Here is a 17554-nt window from a genome sequence, read left to right as displayed (position 1 = left end):
GGACATAGTAGGTGTGTGTATTTATGGGGCATGAGAGATATTTTGATACACGCATACAATGTGTAGTAATTGCATCAGGGTAAATGGGGTATCCATCACTTAAAGCTTTTATCCTTTGTGTTACAGACAATCCAATTATACTCTTTTCGTTATTTTTAAATGTACAATTCAATCATTATTGACTATAGTCACCTTGTTGTGCTATCAAATATCAGATCTTATTCATTCTTTTCGCTCTTGTCGCCCAGGCTGCAGTGCAGTGGTTCGATCTTGGCTCACTGCAACCTCCGCCTCCCGGGTTCAGGAGATTCTCCTGCCTCAGCCTCCCAAGTAGCTGGGATTACAGGTGTGCACCATCATGCCTGGCTAATTTTTTTGTATATTTAGTAGAGATGGGGTTTCACCATGTTGGCCAGGCTGGTCTCGAACTCCTGACCTCAGGTGATCCGCCTGCCTCGGCCTCCCAAAATGCTGGGATTACAGGCGTGAGCCACTGTGCCTGGCCAAGATCTTATTCATTCTTTCTAACAATTTTTTTTCGTAGTCATTAACAAGGTTGAAGTTTTAATACAACTTACTTTTATTGCACATGCCATGCATTATGCACCAATCTGTGTTCTTCCAATGCTACCGGGAACCTCTTGCCTTTGTATCAGTTCATCGTTGTCCTCTTCTTCAACTGCCTGTGTACCTGGGTCAGGGGTCCTCTTTTATCGAGTGGAGAAAATGTGCCCAGGTACAGAGAAATGCTTTGTGCTATTGTCCACCAGGCAGGGGCATTTTCTTTTCTCAAATATTCTTGGTAAATAGACGATCAGTCTTTACCTGAACGCACTGGGTGTCATATGCCACAGCCCTAACTTGAATGTGCTGGCTTGCTGCAAGTGGATGATTCCTTAGAAATTTGCTCTGTTCCTAGACGGGATCAAAATGGTCCTTAGATTCTTAATGGGTCCCTATCTGGAATCCATTTGATCTTAAAATAAAATGGCCGTGGAAGAAATTTTTCATTAATTCCTAGCTGATTTGCAATGAAATTAAATTTCTGAGCATAAGGAATATTTTTTACGGAGTAAACTTATAAGTGGGATTGCTGGGTGTTTCCCATTGATTAGCCTAGTGTTTAAAAGTATAATGTCTTTATTTTCTGGTTTCTTACTTTTTTGAGTTCCCTCACTTTTCTTCCAGAGTTCATTATGCAGGTCTGGAAAACAACAACCACCACCACCAGCAGGAGAAAAGCAGGGGTTAGTTTGGGGGGGTTGAAATGGGAAAAATAGACATTTCCAGCTCCCAACATCTTATTTCCTGAATATCTTCGGAGCCCAAGAAAGTGGCTCTGAGCTGCCTTTGCAGTCTTGAAGCTGCACTTGCGTTCCCACCAGCCCCCGGGCCTCTGGTTGCATCCTGGGGGGCACTTCTGCACTCCCAGCCTCCTGGGTATGGATTGGGGTGAAGATGTTGTGCAGCGAGGGGTGGGAGCCTCACACCCTAATAGAGCCAAGCCGGCCACACTGCCTATCTTTCCCAATTAGTTCCCCAAAGGGAACAAAGCCTTATTTCTTCCCTCCCTTAGTTCCCAGGCACTGGTTGGGGAAAAACAATCCTTGGCAGCTCAGGGGTTAAAAATAAAACACAGCGAGGGGGAAAACAAGCCAGGCAGCTGCAGCGGCTCCTCAGAGCCCACTCCAGGCTAAATAGAGGCCCCAGCAACTCCTTGGAGACTTGAACCCTGGGCGATGGAATTTTCCCTTGCATGAAGGCTATTGTCCTCTGGAAAGGGCCAGGGCCAGAGGAGGGCCTGGGGAGCACTGATCTCCCGAGCCCACAGCCAGGGAGCTCCTGAGAGCCCAAGGGCTCGGTCCCACCCAGCTGGGTTTGGGTGAAAAGGCAACGGGGGGTGCAGCCCACCCCTCCCCCTTTGGGAAAAAGGGAGGGCTTGGGCTTCCAAAGGCCTGGGTACCAGTTGTTGCCCCACTCCTCAGCCCAACCAGCTAGTCACGGATGGAATAAAAGGCTTGGTTCCCTTGGCAACTGAGGGGACTACAGTTTTTCACAGAGTACAAGATGGGCTTGGGGAGGAAGGGAGGTGAAAGTGAGGGATGGGGGGTGGTTTGCAGGAGGAGGGAAGAAGCGGGGAGGGGCAGCCTGTTTACCAGTGCTGTTTGAGTTTGAGTCTCAAGGGAACCTTTTGTAGGTTCTGGCCTGGGAAATGCAGGATACCCTGAGTGTGGGGGATGTTCTTAACTGCTTCTCAGTTTTGAGTCACCATTGGAAGTCTCTGGTCCATGGTAGAAATGTGATTGTTGTAGGCCTCATGCTAACCTCATGGACAGCTCAGGAGAGTTAAGCAGAGCCTACCTTTATAGGTGACTAGGCCTGGCCCTGTTTTATAACTGGAGACCCCTGGAAGTGTTGATAGATGCTTGAGCCCATAGAGAGCTATTTGTGAAGCAGAGATTAGAATAGCAGGCGCCTGTCTCCTGGGTCTGATCTCGATGGACTAGACAAGGCTATTTTTAATATCAAGCAGGAGAGCTGCTGAAATATAGACAAAGTGCAGAACCTGGGCTGATTTTGTCTCAAGCACAAGACTTTGTGAGAGGAGCTTAAAAATCTATCCATGTACTGAACAGACACATTTAGCCTCAGTGAAAACAAGTGATAAGGGACGGGAGACTTTGTCCCCAAACTTTGGGATGAGAGATCCCCACATGTTGTCACTAGCACGGAGGTGTACAGGAGACTTGGTATAACCCTCTCCGAGGCTTTAGATGGTCAGGGCTGCCCACCTGGCATTGATAGAAACACCTTTTATTGCTGCCATTAAAAGTGTGGCATCTGCAAAATGAAAAGAAAGGAAGCAGAGTGAATATGTTGATATGGTGGCTTAAGAAGATAGAATAGTGTAAACCGACACACTGTTCAAGAGTCTTAAAATGATTTTTTTAAAAAATGGAAAACAGAACCCCAAACCCCTATCTGGTATAGCAGGGAGTTCTTGGAAAGGATGAGAAGGGGGTTCATGGCTGCTTTGGTGGAAAGGCTTGCTTGGTTCTTCTGCCTTTGCCGGGGGACCTGGGAGTGGGAAGAGGGTGTTGGGGGAGAGGTCACTGTGTTTTCCTGAGAGGGTGGCGAGGGTCATCACCATGAAGTACTTCCTCATGCACGCTGCGGTCAGTTCCTTCAAAGCCTGGCTCCGATGGGTGGGTCTCATCTGAAAGACACAATTTGAGGAAACCTAGAGGGCGGCTCCTAAGATGAGGAAACACCTGGATGGCAGGTCTCTGATAAGGAAACAATCCTGAGATACCACTGCAGCTGCTTTGCATGCATGACCTATGGCCAATCAGATGACCATCTGCTTTAATCATCATAACCAAATAGTAATAATAAAAAGATCAAGGAATCACTTATCACCTAATTAATTTACTTACTGACTGGTGGGTTGGCAGAGAAACAAGTCTGGGCAATGCAGAATAACAAGCTACTTAGAAAATACGCAGAGAGGCTGGGTGCAGTGGCTCACGCCTGTAATCCCAGCACTTTGGGAGGCTAAGGCAGGCGGATCACAAGGTCAGGAGTTCGAGATCAGCGTGACCAACATGGTGAAACCCTGTTTCTACTAAAAATACAAAAAAAACAAAAAATTAGCCGGGTGTGGTGGTGCACGCCTGTAATCCCAGCTACTCAGGAGGCGAAGGCAGGAGAATCACTTGAACCTGGGAGGCGGAGGTTGCAGTGAGCTGAGATTGTGCCACTGCACTGCAGCATGGGCGACAGACTGAGACTCTGTCTCAAAAAAAAGAAAAAGAAAATACGCCGAGGATGGCAACCCAGGGAAGAGAAACTCACGTGAGCTCACCTCTGCGCTCTCGAGTACATATAAATTCATGTAAGTTTCAAGACAATTCAATGAGGTTGGTGTGATTATTATGCTCATTCTGTAGATGAAAAAACTGAGGCTTGTGTAGATTAACTAACTCGAGCAAGATCACGAGGTTGGAGGTGGTGAGCACTGGGTTTTGAACGCTGTCAGATTATCCTCGATCTATACAGCAGCCTATAGTCAGAAAAGCATTTTCAGATCTGAAATTTCACTTGATTCTCAAAACCACTTATGGCAGGAGGTGATTCCCATTTACAGCCACAGAAGCTAAAGGTCATGGAGTTTAAGTGACATGTTCCAATCACAAGACTCTATGTGGCAAAGCTATGACTGCTCTGGGGCTTTTCACACGATGGCCTGTTTCCTGATCTCAAATTCCATTCTCAAATATCTGGGAACATTTTTTTGATTTGTTTGTTTGTTTGTTTGTTTGTTTGTTGAGATAGGGTCTCACTCTGTTGCCCAGGCTGCCGTCCATTGGTGCAATCACAGCTCACTGTAGCCTCTCAACCTCCCAGGCTTCAGCAATCTCCAGCCTCAGCCTCCACAGGCTAGCTAGGACCACAGATATGCCTTTTAAAGTTTTTGGTATAGACAGGGTCTTGCTACATTACCCAGGCTGCTCTTGACCTCATCCAGGAAGACTTTGATGTCTGCCGTTCACTCATACATGTATTTATTCAGCCATTCAACTAATATTTGCCAAGCACCTGTCATGAACAAGGCATCAAGGAGAACGGAAAACACACTAGATTTTTAAGAAGTCCCTGTGAATAAAAAGAATCTTATAATCTCACCGTCTGTGTCTGCCCTCACAACTATCAGTGGAAATTTTCCAAAATCCATGTGCTAACAGATGTGTTTTATTTCATAAGCTGGCACACTTACAATTGAGGAACTAAAATGTTAAGAACTATTGAGTCACAAACATTCTCTGAACACCTTACACCTTAAAATGGAGGTAGTAATTCAGTAAGGTTGGGATGGACTCATGGTGACACCTCAGTGGGACACTTCCAATTCCTGGAGACAGAGGAGAGAAGAGTTTTCGCCAAGGCTCCCTTTGGCTGTCCACATTTGCTCAGACGCTCAGCCTAGCTAGCATTCCTGTCTCCCCCACCGTCCCTGCAGAATCTATTGTGAAGGGGCCCCTCCCGTGGTCAAGCTTCCTCCCCATATCAGATTTTATGGCCCGGCTACTTCCTGGACAGGGCCAAACACTTAACAGATGCCTAGACTTGCATGGGTCAACATCAGTGCGTATGCCGGTCATATTTCCTACACACCCATCTGTACAGAATCACACATTAAACATGATTTCTCACACAGAACTTCCATGGGGAAATCCTCACCCCCAAAGTGACAGAAGTTGCCAGAATATGTACAGGGAGGTAAAAAGCACTTAAAGACAAGTAAGCACGGTCATTTGCCCTGGAAGAGCATGCAGTGTTGGGAGAGCTGATAAACAAAATTTCCATCCCTCTCCATTCATCATTCATCAGTAAGTCATGCAGGTCAAGGTGTAGGGGGAAGGGGAAGAGGGCAGAGAGAGGAGAAAAGGGAAACTAAGAATTTTTTTTTTAGAGCAATTTAAAAAAAATTGCTATATTGCCCAGGCTGGCCTCAAATTCCTGAGCTCAAGTGATCCTCCCACTTCAGCCTCCCAAGTAGCTGGGACTACAAGTGTGAGCTACCACACCCAGAGAGCTATGGAGTTTCCATTGTAAGGAAAATGAAGATGACAAAGGAATGCTGGGGACAGGCTTTTGAAGGGAATAGATCAACTCAGGCTGAAGTGCAGTGGCACAATCACACTTTAAATGAGTACATTTTTAAATTTGTGAGTTGTATCTCAATAAAGATATTTTTAAAAATAGATACCCGAAACCTCACACATTTAAAAAATACAGGATATGGTATACAAAGAATAGATAGGACATACTTAAACTAAAAAAAAAATTACTTATTATTCATCTGAAATGAAAAGTTAACCAGATGTCCTATATTTTATCTGGCACTCCTACCTCCCCAACCCTCAACACCCAAAGCTCTTTGAATTTGTTTTTATTTTCTGTCCATATGAAGTACCTCTTGGGGCAAAGAGCTTCAAGGTTTATTATTCTCTTTGTGAAGCAGTGTCATGCTTTGTCTTCACTTCTCTTAAGTGTCCCCTTCCCACATATTTCAGAAAACGATGTATTTCTGCTGGGTTGTTTTCTCCTTAATGCTATGGAGGTCCATGCTCAGCATTGGGCTTCCCAAAGAGAAATATGCTGGACACATCAGACAATTTTTTCTTGGCCAACTCATCCCTCCATCCCTTCTTTATGGTTGCCTTTTTTCAGGTCTTTTGTTAGGAACTCATGACTGAATAACATCCAACAGACCACCAATCCAGATGTGATGGCCCAAGGGGATTCAATATGGGTGGGGGAAAACTCACTGAGGGTTTTCCAGGTCCTGTCCTTATAACGCTCACATTAGTCAAGAACCAAGTGTTTAGAAAGCACATTCACAATGGATAAAAGCCACGCCGTAGCATAAATCCATTTGCTATATGGAGTCTAAATCTTGCCTTTTTCTGTTTCATGTGATGCGATGTATGTCTGTGTGTGTGTGTGTGTGTGTATGTGTTGTGGTTTTTGTTTTTTGCCTGTTTGTTTTTGTTAGCCAGATAAAAATCCAGTAAAACAATTGAGAGGATGGTGGAGGGAAGGCAGGTAATATGGTTTGGCTCTGTGTCCCCACCCAAATCTCGTCTTGATATAATTCTCACATGTTGTGGGAAGGGACCCAGTGGGAGATAATTTGAATCATGGGAGCAGTTTCCCCCATACTGTCCTCATGGTAGTGAATAAGTTTCATGGGATCTGATGGTTCTATCAGAGGTTTCCACCTTTGCATCTTCCTCATTTTTCTCTTGCCACTGCCGTATAAGAAGTGCCTTTCGCCTCCCCCCATGATTCTGAGGCCACCCCAGCTATGTGGAAGTGTAAGTCCAATTAAGCCTCTTTTTGTTCCGAGTTTCGGGTGTGTCTTTATCAGCTGCATGAAAATGGACTAATACAGCAGGTAAGAAGGATCACAGTGTGGTCTTCTGGATGCTTTCAGTGCAAGAGAATACACAATGAAGATGGTGGTTGTGTTAGGAGGGCGGAATTATGACTTTTATTCTCTCCTGTTTTCCAAACTTTATATAATATAGTTCTCTAAAGATAAAGAATTTGAAAGAGTGCTTAAATTTTCATTTAAAAAAATACAAGGCCTCACAATTAAAACTGACTACAAAAAGAAAATATTGCATTGTAAAATAATAAAAGCATGTAAATGCTTTATAAATTTTATAGGCTATTTTCTGAGTAACTTTCCCATGGTTCCCCGGTTCTGTGCTATATGGTAGCATTGCTGGAACCGGAAGTCAGGTATGTCAGACTTGAAACCCAGGCCCTTCCCATTATATCACAGCAGACATGTACCAGTCGGATTTCATGAAAGTGTTATCTGTTCAAGAGTCACATGGATTTCAGCAGTTTATTACTAAATTGTTTATGCTTGGATATCTAGCATTGCCTATCTACATAATAATTATTTTCATAATATTGATTCTTGTGCACAAAATCCCTGTAGTCTATGAATGAATCAGCAAAGAACAGTCAATTACATAATAATAGCTACCGTTTCCTGGATGCCATGGGCCAGGTATCAGAATTAAATTTGAACTTCATTTACCTAATTTAATCCTTGCAACAGTTCTGAGGAAGATTTCAGCCCCATTTTATAGATGAGGAAATGGAGATTCAGCAATATTAAGATCACATAGTTAGTAAGTTTACAGGCTGAGATTCAGAAAATCCTAACTAGGTACAACTCGTTTTATCATATGCTAATCTTTGAAAAATTCAACCATCCCCATTGAGAGTAGTAACCTTCCTTCTCTAAGCAGGGGGTAAACAGTTCTCACTTTTTTGTGTGTGTTTGTTTTGAGACAGGGTCATGGTCACAAGCTCTGTGCCCAGGCTGGAGTGCAGTGGCACCATCACGGCCCACTGCAATCTCTGCCCCCTGGGCTCAAGTGTTCCTCTCACCTCAGCCTCCTGAGTAGCTGGGACCACAGGTACATGCCACCTGTGCCTGGCTATTTTTTGTATTTTGTTTTGTTTTGTTTTTTTTAGAGACAGCGTTTCACCATGTTGTCCAGCTTGGTCTTGAACTCTTGGCCTCAAGCTATCTACCTGCCTCAGCCTCCCAAAGTCCTGGAATTACAGGCATGAGCCACCGCGCCCGGCCTCTCACCTTTCTTTCTAAGAAACTTAAAAGGAGAAAATTAGGCCGGGCCCGGTGGCTCAAGCCTGTAATCCCAGCACTTTGGGAGGCTGAGGTGGGCGGATCTCTTGAGGTTGGGAGTTCAAGGCCAGCCTGACCAACATGGAGAAACCCTGTCTCTACTAAAAATACAAAATTAGCCAGGTGTGGTGGCCCATGCCTGTAATCCCAGCTACTTGGGAGGCTGAGGCAGGAGAATCACTTGAACCCAGGAGGCGGAGGTTGCAGTGACCCGAGATCATGCCATTGCACGCCAGCCTGGGCAACAAGAGTGAAATTCCGTCAAAAAAAAAAAAAAAAAAAGAAAAGAAAAGAAAAGAAAATGAGAGGGAATACTTGAATCATCCTTAGAGTTGACCTAACCCTTTAGATGCCTACAATTAAACTGGGAAGCAAATTTCTGAAGGAGCCACAACTTTCAAATCTTCCTCATGCACCTGTTAAACCACCCTTCTCTCAGTGTCCTTGAGGGTTTGTATTGTGAAGGCTGAGGAGGAAATCTGCTTCTTTATTTCTTCCCCTGCCTTGGAAGGATCATTTTCCATATTAAACAGAGCATCATACATTCCTGAGAATGCCTCTCCCACAGACTTGTTTTGACAACCAGGAGGGAGGATGGGAGGAGGCTTGTAGAATGGGCTGCACAATAACCCAAGAAGATCAAGGAAAGCCCTTTCCAAAACAAAGGTTGATCATGTATAGCTCCCTCTCAATCTGGGCTTCTCAGAGAGTGCATTAATCAAAGGGGAAACACCTGGGTCTCTAATGCCCTTCTTGCTTGTCAGAGGCGTGTTCCAAGGCTTTCATCATGCTGATGGTGACCTTCTAAGTCCGTGCTTCTGGTCAAAGGTTTGTGTATGTGTTTCATTGAACAGGTTGAGCATTTATCAACCATTATTGGTATTTCATAACCATTCCCCTGGGTGTTGTAATTAGAACTCTTTTGCATTCTCAAGTTTTGATATATGATTTTTAAAAACAGAGGACTTTGGTCTTAAAATCATGCAATTCCCTGCTTCGTGGGTTTGCACAGGAACGTAAGAAGAAATTGGAAAGAAGGGTTTCTTCTGGGACTTTTACTTACAATACCTTCTTTCCAGAAAGCTCCATTTAGCATTATTTTGGCAATTGGTTTTAGCATAAGTGACAGATTCTCCTTCAAAGAATTAAAAACTGTTTACATCTTTGGGGTAGGCATTACTCCCTGTTTTGTAAGCAAGGAAAAATCATTGCCTAAAATCTTAGTGGTTTTGCCTCCCTACCAGAAGTATTGCTTTTATCATTATGTAGCAAGAATATCTGCACGGATCTATTTGGCAAAGATTTTATTCAAAGGCTTGGGTACTGATTAACACTGCCTGGCCCACTGAACAATGGGTGTAACCTGGGCTTGATAAACCAAATAAGACCTTTGTCTTGTTTTGCTGGCCGCTCAAAAGCACCTCTACCATAAAATCATTGCGCCTCCAGGGAGAGACCTGGTTTATTTTTTTCGCCCCTGATAGATAGCTGAATACAAGTGGGGGTATTGATAGGAAGGCCCTCAAGGATGTGCGTGTGCTTGGGAGGGTTGTATGTGTGTCTATACATGTGTGTGCACCTGCTCACAAGTAGACTACTATCCACTGGGTTCTGGGCTGTGGGGAGTGGGACGGTGAAGCAGCTAGTTCACCAGCATAGCAGGTAAGGCTTGAACATGAATTGTACATGTATGAGTATCCATGCACTCATCCTCACTGCCCTGGTTGGGCCACTTTGCCCAGGTGGATAAAACCAGGACTAAGGAAGCTCTAGCAGTTTTCTGAACATAATACTGTACTATACTTATGGGTGCCTAGAAAATACTTAAGAGTTTGCAACTGGATTAGCAAGAACCCACCCATCTCCTGGGAAAACTGCTTGGGCTCATTCCAGATTGGGGTCAACAGTGTCACTTTTATTTCCTAAAAATACCCAAGCTTGTTAAAAACTTAAAAAAAAAAACAAACCTCTCATCCGTTAGTTTACGGCTTGCATCCCTCAACCTCTGAACTTGCAAAGGTTTCACAGAAGCATCATCTGTACCTTGGAGCAATCCCTGAGAGCGGGTAGGCTGCTCCAATCTCTGCTGTGGATCTGGTTTTCAAGACGAAGGAAAGAAGGATTAGGAAGACCACACACCAGTGACTTGATGCCTGTCCTTCGCCAGGTTTTAGAATGGATCATTATATATTTGGAGGCAGTGGGAATGCTTGGTCTGGGGACAAAAGACTCAGAGGGGATGAGGCTTACAGCCTTAAAATACTCAAAGAGCTCTCACAGAGGAGAGGAAATAGACTTATTCAAACTCTGCCTGAAGGGTGAAGTTTCCAGAAGGACTATTTTGGTTCAACATAAGAATGACTGTCTAACAACCACCCAACAATGGGTGGAAAACTTCCTTAGAGGTGCTGAGAAAGGGCCCGGGCTTAGGACCGTTCAAGCAGAGGACAGCAGGGATGTTGTAATAAGAATTCCAGCAGTGGGCTTGAGGTTCAGCTGATGACCTCCAAGGTTCCTTCCAGCTCTAAGATTGGATGATTCTATATCTGTAATTTTCCATTTCCCTATTAAGAAGAAATTTTCCACAGTGAAAATTGTTTTAGTATTTGATAAAAGCTGTGGGATGATTTCTGCTTTTGTTGACTTTAACAGGGGCCTTACTACTTTGCCCCAGTGGCGTAACAAGACACAAACACATCAGTGATATTTATTGGGCAGGGGAGAGAGGCGTTTATTGTTGGGTGGGAAAGTCCTGCTTGCTTACATGGGGACTGGCATGGGGGTGTTGGGAACTCCAAATCTTGCCTCACATTGTTTCTGAAATTCCTCTGCCCAAAGGACCTGGGCATTTTACCCCAGTCCTGCCTGGTGGGTGCAGCAGAGGTGTCTGGAGCCTGGCCGACATTTCACCAATCACCTTGGTAGTTCTCATAGCATCCTCCCAATCCCCTACAATTCTGTGTCCACCGCACAGAGCCCTGTATAATGTGATTACCCTAAGGAACCTTCTGAAACACTTACCTCACACATGATCTCTCCCAACTTGAGGACAGAGTACACTTTCTTTGAAGGTAACGGACCCTCTTTCAAATGCTCCTTCCATTAAGCTATCATAAAGAATATAAACTTTCTATTAAAAAAAACAAAGAGAAAGTGTGTGTGGTGGCTCACTCCTGTACTCCCAGCACTTTGGGATGCCAAGGCAGGCGGATTACTTGAGGCCAGAAGTTCGAGACCAGCCTGGCCAACATGGTGAAACCTTGTCTCTACAACAAATACAAAAATTAGCCAGGCTTAGTGGCATGCACCTGTAGTCCCAGCTACTCAGGAGGCTGAGGCAGGAGATTCTCTTGAACCTGGGAGGTGGAGGTTGCAGTGAGCTGAGATCTACATTCCAGCCTTGGTTACAGAGAGAGACTCTGTCTCAAAAAACAAACAAACAAAAAGAGAAACATGAATTTAAACATCCCTTATACACTAGACTATAACTTCACCTGACTTTAACTTTTAAATGAAAAGTTATTATGTTTAGTATAGTCAATTCTTTGCCTTGAAGATTGACTGGTAAATTTTTTTTTTACACTTACTTTGCTAATTCTCCATCTCTTTCTTTATTGGGTTAAGGATATGTTGCAAGGAGAGTTCTAGGAGTTGAAAGTAAAATACTGTTAATTCAAAAATGAATAAATATGCTCCTAGCAATGGATTTTTATTAGTGTTCAATTAGTAGAGTGTGATCAAGGATCTGGGATAAAAGACCTCACCCTTGATGGGGCCCCCTGGAGCACCTCAATCCTTAGCTCTTCTGGTAACCACCAGGGAGAGTTGAGCATTATTTGTCAGATCCTTTCAGCTAAGTTTCAGACTGAAGGCAACGAACAAAGGTGCTCAACATGATTCGTTGCTAGAGAAACACAAATTAAAACCGTAGTGCGATACCATTATACACCAAAACTAAAACTTACTTGAAAAACTTTAAAAACTTAGGCTGAGCATGGTAGCTCATATCTGTAATCCCAGCATTTTGGGAGGCTGAGGCGGGAGGATCGTTTGAGGATAGGAGTTTGAGACTAACCTGGGCAAGATAGTGAGACCCCATTTCTAAAAAAATTAAAAAATTAGCCAGGCATTGTGGTGCACGCCTGTAATCCCAGCTACTCTGGAGACTGAGATGGTAGGGTCACTTGAGCCTAGGGAGGTTGAGGCTATAGTGAGCCATGTTCGTGCCACAGCACTCCAGCCTGGATGACAGAATGAGATCGTGTCTCAATTAAAAAACAAAAACAAAAAGACTGATTTATTCAAGTGCCAAAGAAGATATAGAACAACTTGAAATGCTCATACACTACTGATGGGCATGTAAATTGGTACAACCACTCCGGAAAACTGTTTGGTAACCTCTGCTAAAGTTAAAGCTACTCTGTGATCCAGCAATTCCATTCCTACGTACAGACCTAAGAGAAATTAGTTCATATTTCTTCCAAAAGAAAGGTACAAGAGTGTTTTGCAATTTTATTCATAATAACCCCAAGTTGGAACCAACACAAATGTCCACTCATAAAAGAATGAATAAACAGATTGCAGTATACTCATATAATGAAATACTACATAGAAGTAAAAAGAACAAGCACCTGAAACCACTGATACCACAACATTTTTTGAGTGAAAAAAAGCTAGACATAAGAGTATATATTTTATGTTGTTATTTACATAAAGTTAAAGAGCACGAAAATCAGGCAATGTTGCTGCTGAACAGTGGTTACCTTGGGTAGGAAGTTAGTGACTCAGAGGCAGGAGGAGGGAAATGTTCTATATTTAAATCTGTGTATATGTATCTTAGGTGCACACATTTGCAAAAACCAAGCTGCTAATGTAAGATTAGTGCACTTCAAAACCACAAAGTGATATCATTTCACACCCACTAGGGTGGCTAAAACAAAAGAGACAAGACAATAATAAGAGCTGATGAGAATGTAGAGAAATTGGAGCCCTCGTATATGGCTGTTGGACTGAAAAGCGGTGTTTCAGAAAACATTTTGGTACTTTCTTAAAAGTTAAGCATTAAGATGCCATATAGTTGGCAATTCCATTCCTAGGTATATACCCAAGAAAATTGAAAACATGACCACACGAAAATCTGTACATGAATGTTCATAGAAGCTTTATTCATAATAGCCAAAAAGTGGTAGCAACCCAAGTGTTCATCAACTGACAAATGAATACACAAAATGTGCTGTGTCCATAGAGTGGAATATTATTTGACAATGAACCTTGAACATGTTACGCTAAGTGAAAGAAGCCAGTCACAAAAGGCCATATGGTAAATGATTCCATTTGTATGAGATGCTCAGAATAGTGACAGAAAGTAGATTAATGGTTGCCAGGGGCTGGAGAGGGTGAAATGGAGAGTGAGGGTGTTTTTTTTTTTTTTTTGGTGGGGGGCAATGAAAATGTTCTTAAATTAAGTAGTGATGAGATTTCTCTGTGAATATAGTATTATAAAAACCGGTGAATTGTATACTTTTAAAGGGTGAATTTTATGGTATGTGAATACTTCAATAAAGCTGTTATTAAAAGAAGATTATTAGACCTTACTGTATGTATTTACACCTCATTAAGAAGACAGAGAATGAACGGTAAATTGTCAGAATTTAGAATCCGAAAAATTTCAGAATTCTTCAATGGAAAATGACAAAACAGGGAAAGGGCATGGGTTGGGAATAAAGAGAGTGGATATCAGTTTGAACAGCTTCTCAAAGTGCCAGGTACTTTATGTCCATTATTTCATTTAATTGTCAAAGGACTCCTATAACACATATATTCCCAGTGGGCTCCTTCCGCAATTCTCAAAGGCCGCCAAAGCCAGGACTTGGGGTCTGAAGGTGTCTCTGCTTCATTGTCTTGTGCTGCCCCTCAGATGCACTCCCAGTGGGGTTAGGGTTGGCCTTGGGTTGACCTTGTCCGGCATACTCACTTGGTGGAAGAGGATCCTGAGACCCAGACACATGATGTGACTTATGTAACATCCCACAGCCACCCCGTGGCAGAGCTGGATTAAACCCTGATGCCCCAGTGTAGGATTCTTTGGTTAATAGCTGATAAGGTAAAAAGCACTATACCAAGCACCTTATTACATAGATCTGCTTGGTCACAAAGCAGTCTGGAAGGGTTCAGTGCAGTGAGGATGTGTCCACCTGGGGCACAGAAACCCTTTTGGGTTTCTCAGAGCAGTTCTTGTGCCAGCCACCAGGGCACTTGCAGCTGCCTTGTATGTGGCAGCTGAGTTGTGCATCACCACGTGTGTGGATAGGTTAACTGGTAGGCACACACTATGGAATACCCATGGATCTTAGAAGCAGGGAATGATATGCACATACTATCACATGGTGATACCTTAGAACTGGAAAAAAGAGCAGGAAACCAAATGCTATTTACAGCATACCATTTATGAATTAAAAATACAATCCTCCTACAGAATAATACCATGTATCTCACAAGAATATATCGTTATCAAAGGATTCCTTGAAACACATGAGTATAGCAACTACTGGAGCGAGGGGAATGCAGTGAGTGTGATGATGCCATGAATCAAATAGGATGATTAACTCAATTCTTTACCCCTGAGGCCCAGAAAAAAATGAATAAAAAAATAGCAGCATCAGATATTTTATGGAGACAGGAATCTGGTTTTTTTCTTTCTTTTTTTTTTTTTTTGAGACGGAGTCTTGCTCTGTGGCCCAGGCTGGAGTGCAGTGACGCAATCTCGGCTCACTGCAACCTCTGCCTCCCAGGTTCAAATAATTCTCCTGTCTCAGCCTCCCGGGTAGCTGAGACTACGGGTGCCCACCATCACGCACAGCTAATTTTTGTATTTTTAGTAGAGACAGGGTTTCACCATATTGGTCAGGCTGGTCTCCTGGCCTCAGGTGATCCACCCGCCTCGGCCTCCCAAAGTGCTGGGATTACAGGAGTGACCCACCAGGCCCGGCCCTGTTTTCTTTATTTTACTGACAGAGGCCTGTGTGCACCTGAAAGTGTCTAAATCAAAATCTATATATACAACTTGTTTGGAAGTAAGCAGAGAGAACTGCAAAGACAGGAAGGTCTCCAGCTGTGCACTGCCCAAGCATCTCCTGTCAATGCAGCTAGCTTTCCAAGAATGGCCTGTGGTTCCTCTTTACTACTTGCTACTCTGTCCTTGACATTCATAATACATGGGTCTTGGACCTCAGGCCTCCAGAACTGTGAGAAAATATGTTTCTGAGGTAGATAATAAGTTTCTGAAACAGATACATTGTTTAAGCCACCCCATCTGTGGGATTGTGTGTACGGTAGCCCTAGTACACAAATACAGCAGGTATTGGCAGAGCTGGGATTTAGGCTCACAGGCGCAACAATCAGCCTTCAGTCCTGGGTTCCCTGTTTAGTGATGTTATCTTCTAGCAAGTGAAGCTGTGGTCACTTTCCTGTTAGACACTCTCATCTTTTGGGGGTTGAAAGAGCCGAGTAAGGGCCGGGCATGCGGGGGGTGACACCTGTAATTCCAGCACTTTGGGAGATCAAGGCAGGAGGATCTCTTGAGGCCAGGAGTTCGAGACCAGCCTGGGAAAAATAGCAAGGTCCCTGTCTCTATTTTATTAAAAAATAAAAACAAAAAAGAGCTGAGCAAGGTGGATCTATGGAAAGAATAAGAGGGATACCATGAACTCGCTCAATCCCATTGCTTTACTCTGGGCAGCAGCTGGGGAAGCCATGAGATGTCAGCCAATTGACAGAGTACCCCGCATTTATCAGGCCCCAGGTGAGGGGAGCTAGCACACCTTGGGATATACACTCAGCTGGAAGCGCCTCTCAACTGCCAGTAATTCCTTTACAAGTGCCATAGGCCTGAGTAAATATGTACTTCTCCTTGCGGGCTCTCCTAGGGACTGCTCCTTAAACAAGGCCCATTGTGGTGTTTGAAAGCACAGTTCCTTCTGATATTAGACCAGAGATGATTGTTCCCATATCAAAGAACTCATGAAGGTCAACAAAGCTCAGGAATGGAGGGGTTGAACCTGGGTTCATCTGTGGTGCTGGGGGAGCCTTGCCCATACTGTTCATGCTAGGAAAATGTCCCAGGCAGAGACTGGAGGACAAGGGCTACTTCCTATACTCTTGAATTTTAGCAGTGTTGAGGCAAAGAAATCCTCTTGTTCTTTGTTTTTGTGGGCTTTTTGGGGGGGGGGTTGTTTGTTTTGGTTTTTGGTTTTTGTTTTTTTTTTTAGATGGAGGCTCACTCTGTCGCAAGGCTGGAGTGCGGTGGCGTGATCTCAGCTCACTGCAACCTCTGCCTCCCGGGTTCAAGAGATTCTCCTGCCTCAGCCTCCCGAGTAGCTGGGATTACAGGCATGCACCACCATGCCTGGCTAATTTTTGTATTTTTAGTAAAGACAAGGTTTCACCATGTTGGCCAGGCTGGTCTTGAACTCCTCACCTCAAGTGATCCACTCACCTTGGCCTCCCAAAGTGTTGGGATTACAGGCATGAGCCACTGTGCCTGGTCTTTTCTTGTTCTTTCTGTGATTCATGTTGTCCGCGTTCCTGCTTGTCAGCTCTCACCGGTCTTCTAGGAACAGAGGGGTTTTGCAGGGAGAGGGGAATAGACATTGTGTGTCTCTGTTTTTATATTTGTTGGGAGACCTTGTAGCAGGGATTGTGTGTGCATGTGTGTGACGATGGTGAGGTAGTGGAGGTAAGAATAGGCATAAAGGAAGGGAGAAGGGACGGCCCAGATTCTCTTGGCTCTCCTGAAGGGTTTGAGAACCTATTGAAACTTGGGCTTTTTCTCAGCCAGCACTTACCATTTAAAGGCCTGGTTTGAGGGGGCCTTTCTGTTACTAACAGGCCATACCCTTCCGGCACTATTACCCTGTTGGTCCAGCAAAAACCCTTGTTGAAAACAGTGTCTCAGCTTATCTTGGTTTAAGGTATTTGCCTCCTTCCCCTACCCACATTCATGGGACTGTGACTGGAATCCAGTGAAACAGGCATGAGTTCAAAGTCTTTGTCTACCGCTTACATTGCATGAGACCTTGGTGATCACTTAATTCTTGAGTCTCAGTTTACCCAACCATAAATTGGGAGAATAGTTTTGATTCCATAAGACTGCTAAGAGGAATGAATAAAATAGAAAATGCTTTTGGCATATGGTGGATATTCAAAAATATTAGTTTTCTTCCTCCCACCCAAATATTAGCTAGGCAGTTTATGTCATTCATTCAACAAATGCTTATTGGGTGTCAACTAAATGCTGGCAGATGGTGCCCCCTGCAGTTGTGC

General features: G+C 43.8%; 1 protein-coding gene across 1 annotated transcript in view; it reads right to left on the bottom strand.

Moving 5' to 3' along the window:
• Positions 1–562: 562 nt before the first annotated feature.
• The window catches only part of RAD51B (RAD51 paralog B), a 914255-nt gene continuing 897263 nt past the window's right edge, over positions 563–17554 (bottom strand). The window contains exon 11 of the mRNA XM_016926252.4: positions 563–3217. Coding sequence (XP_016781741.1) covers positions 3111–3217 — 107 coding nt within the window. The 3' untranslated portion in view covers positions 563–3110. The remainder of the gene's footprint in view (positions 3218–17554) is intronic.

This window comes from Pan troglodytes, chromosome 15, assembly GCF_028858775.2.
Source record: "Pan troglodytes isolate AG18354 chromosome 15, NHGRI_mPanTro3-v2.0_pri, whole genome shotgun sequence".
Classification (NCBI taxonomy): Eukaryota; Metazoa; Chordata; class Mammalia; order Primates; family Hominidae; genus Pan; species Pan troglodytes.
This window is presented reverse-complemented; position numbering and strand designations above follow the sequence as displayed.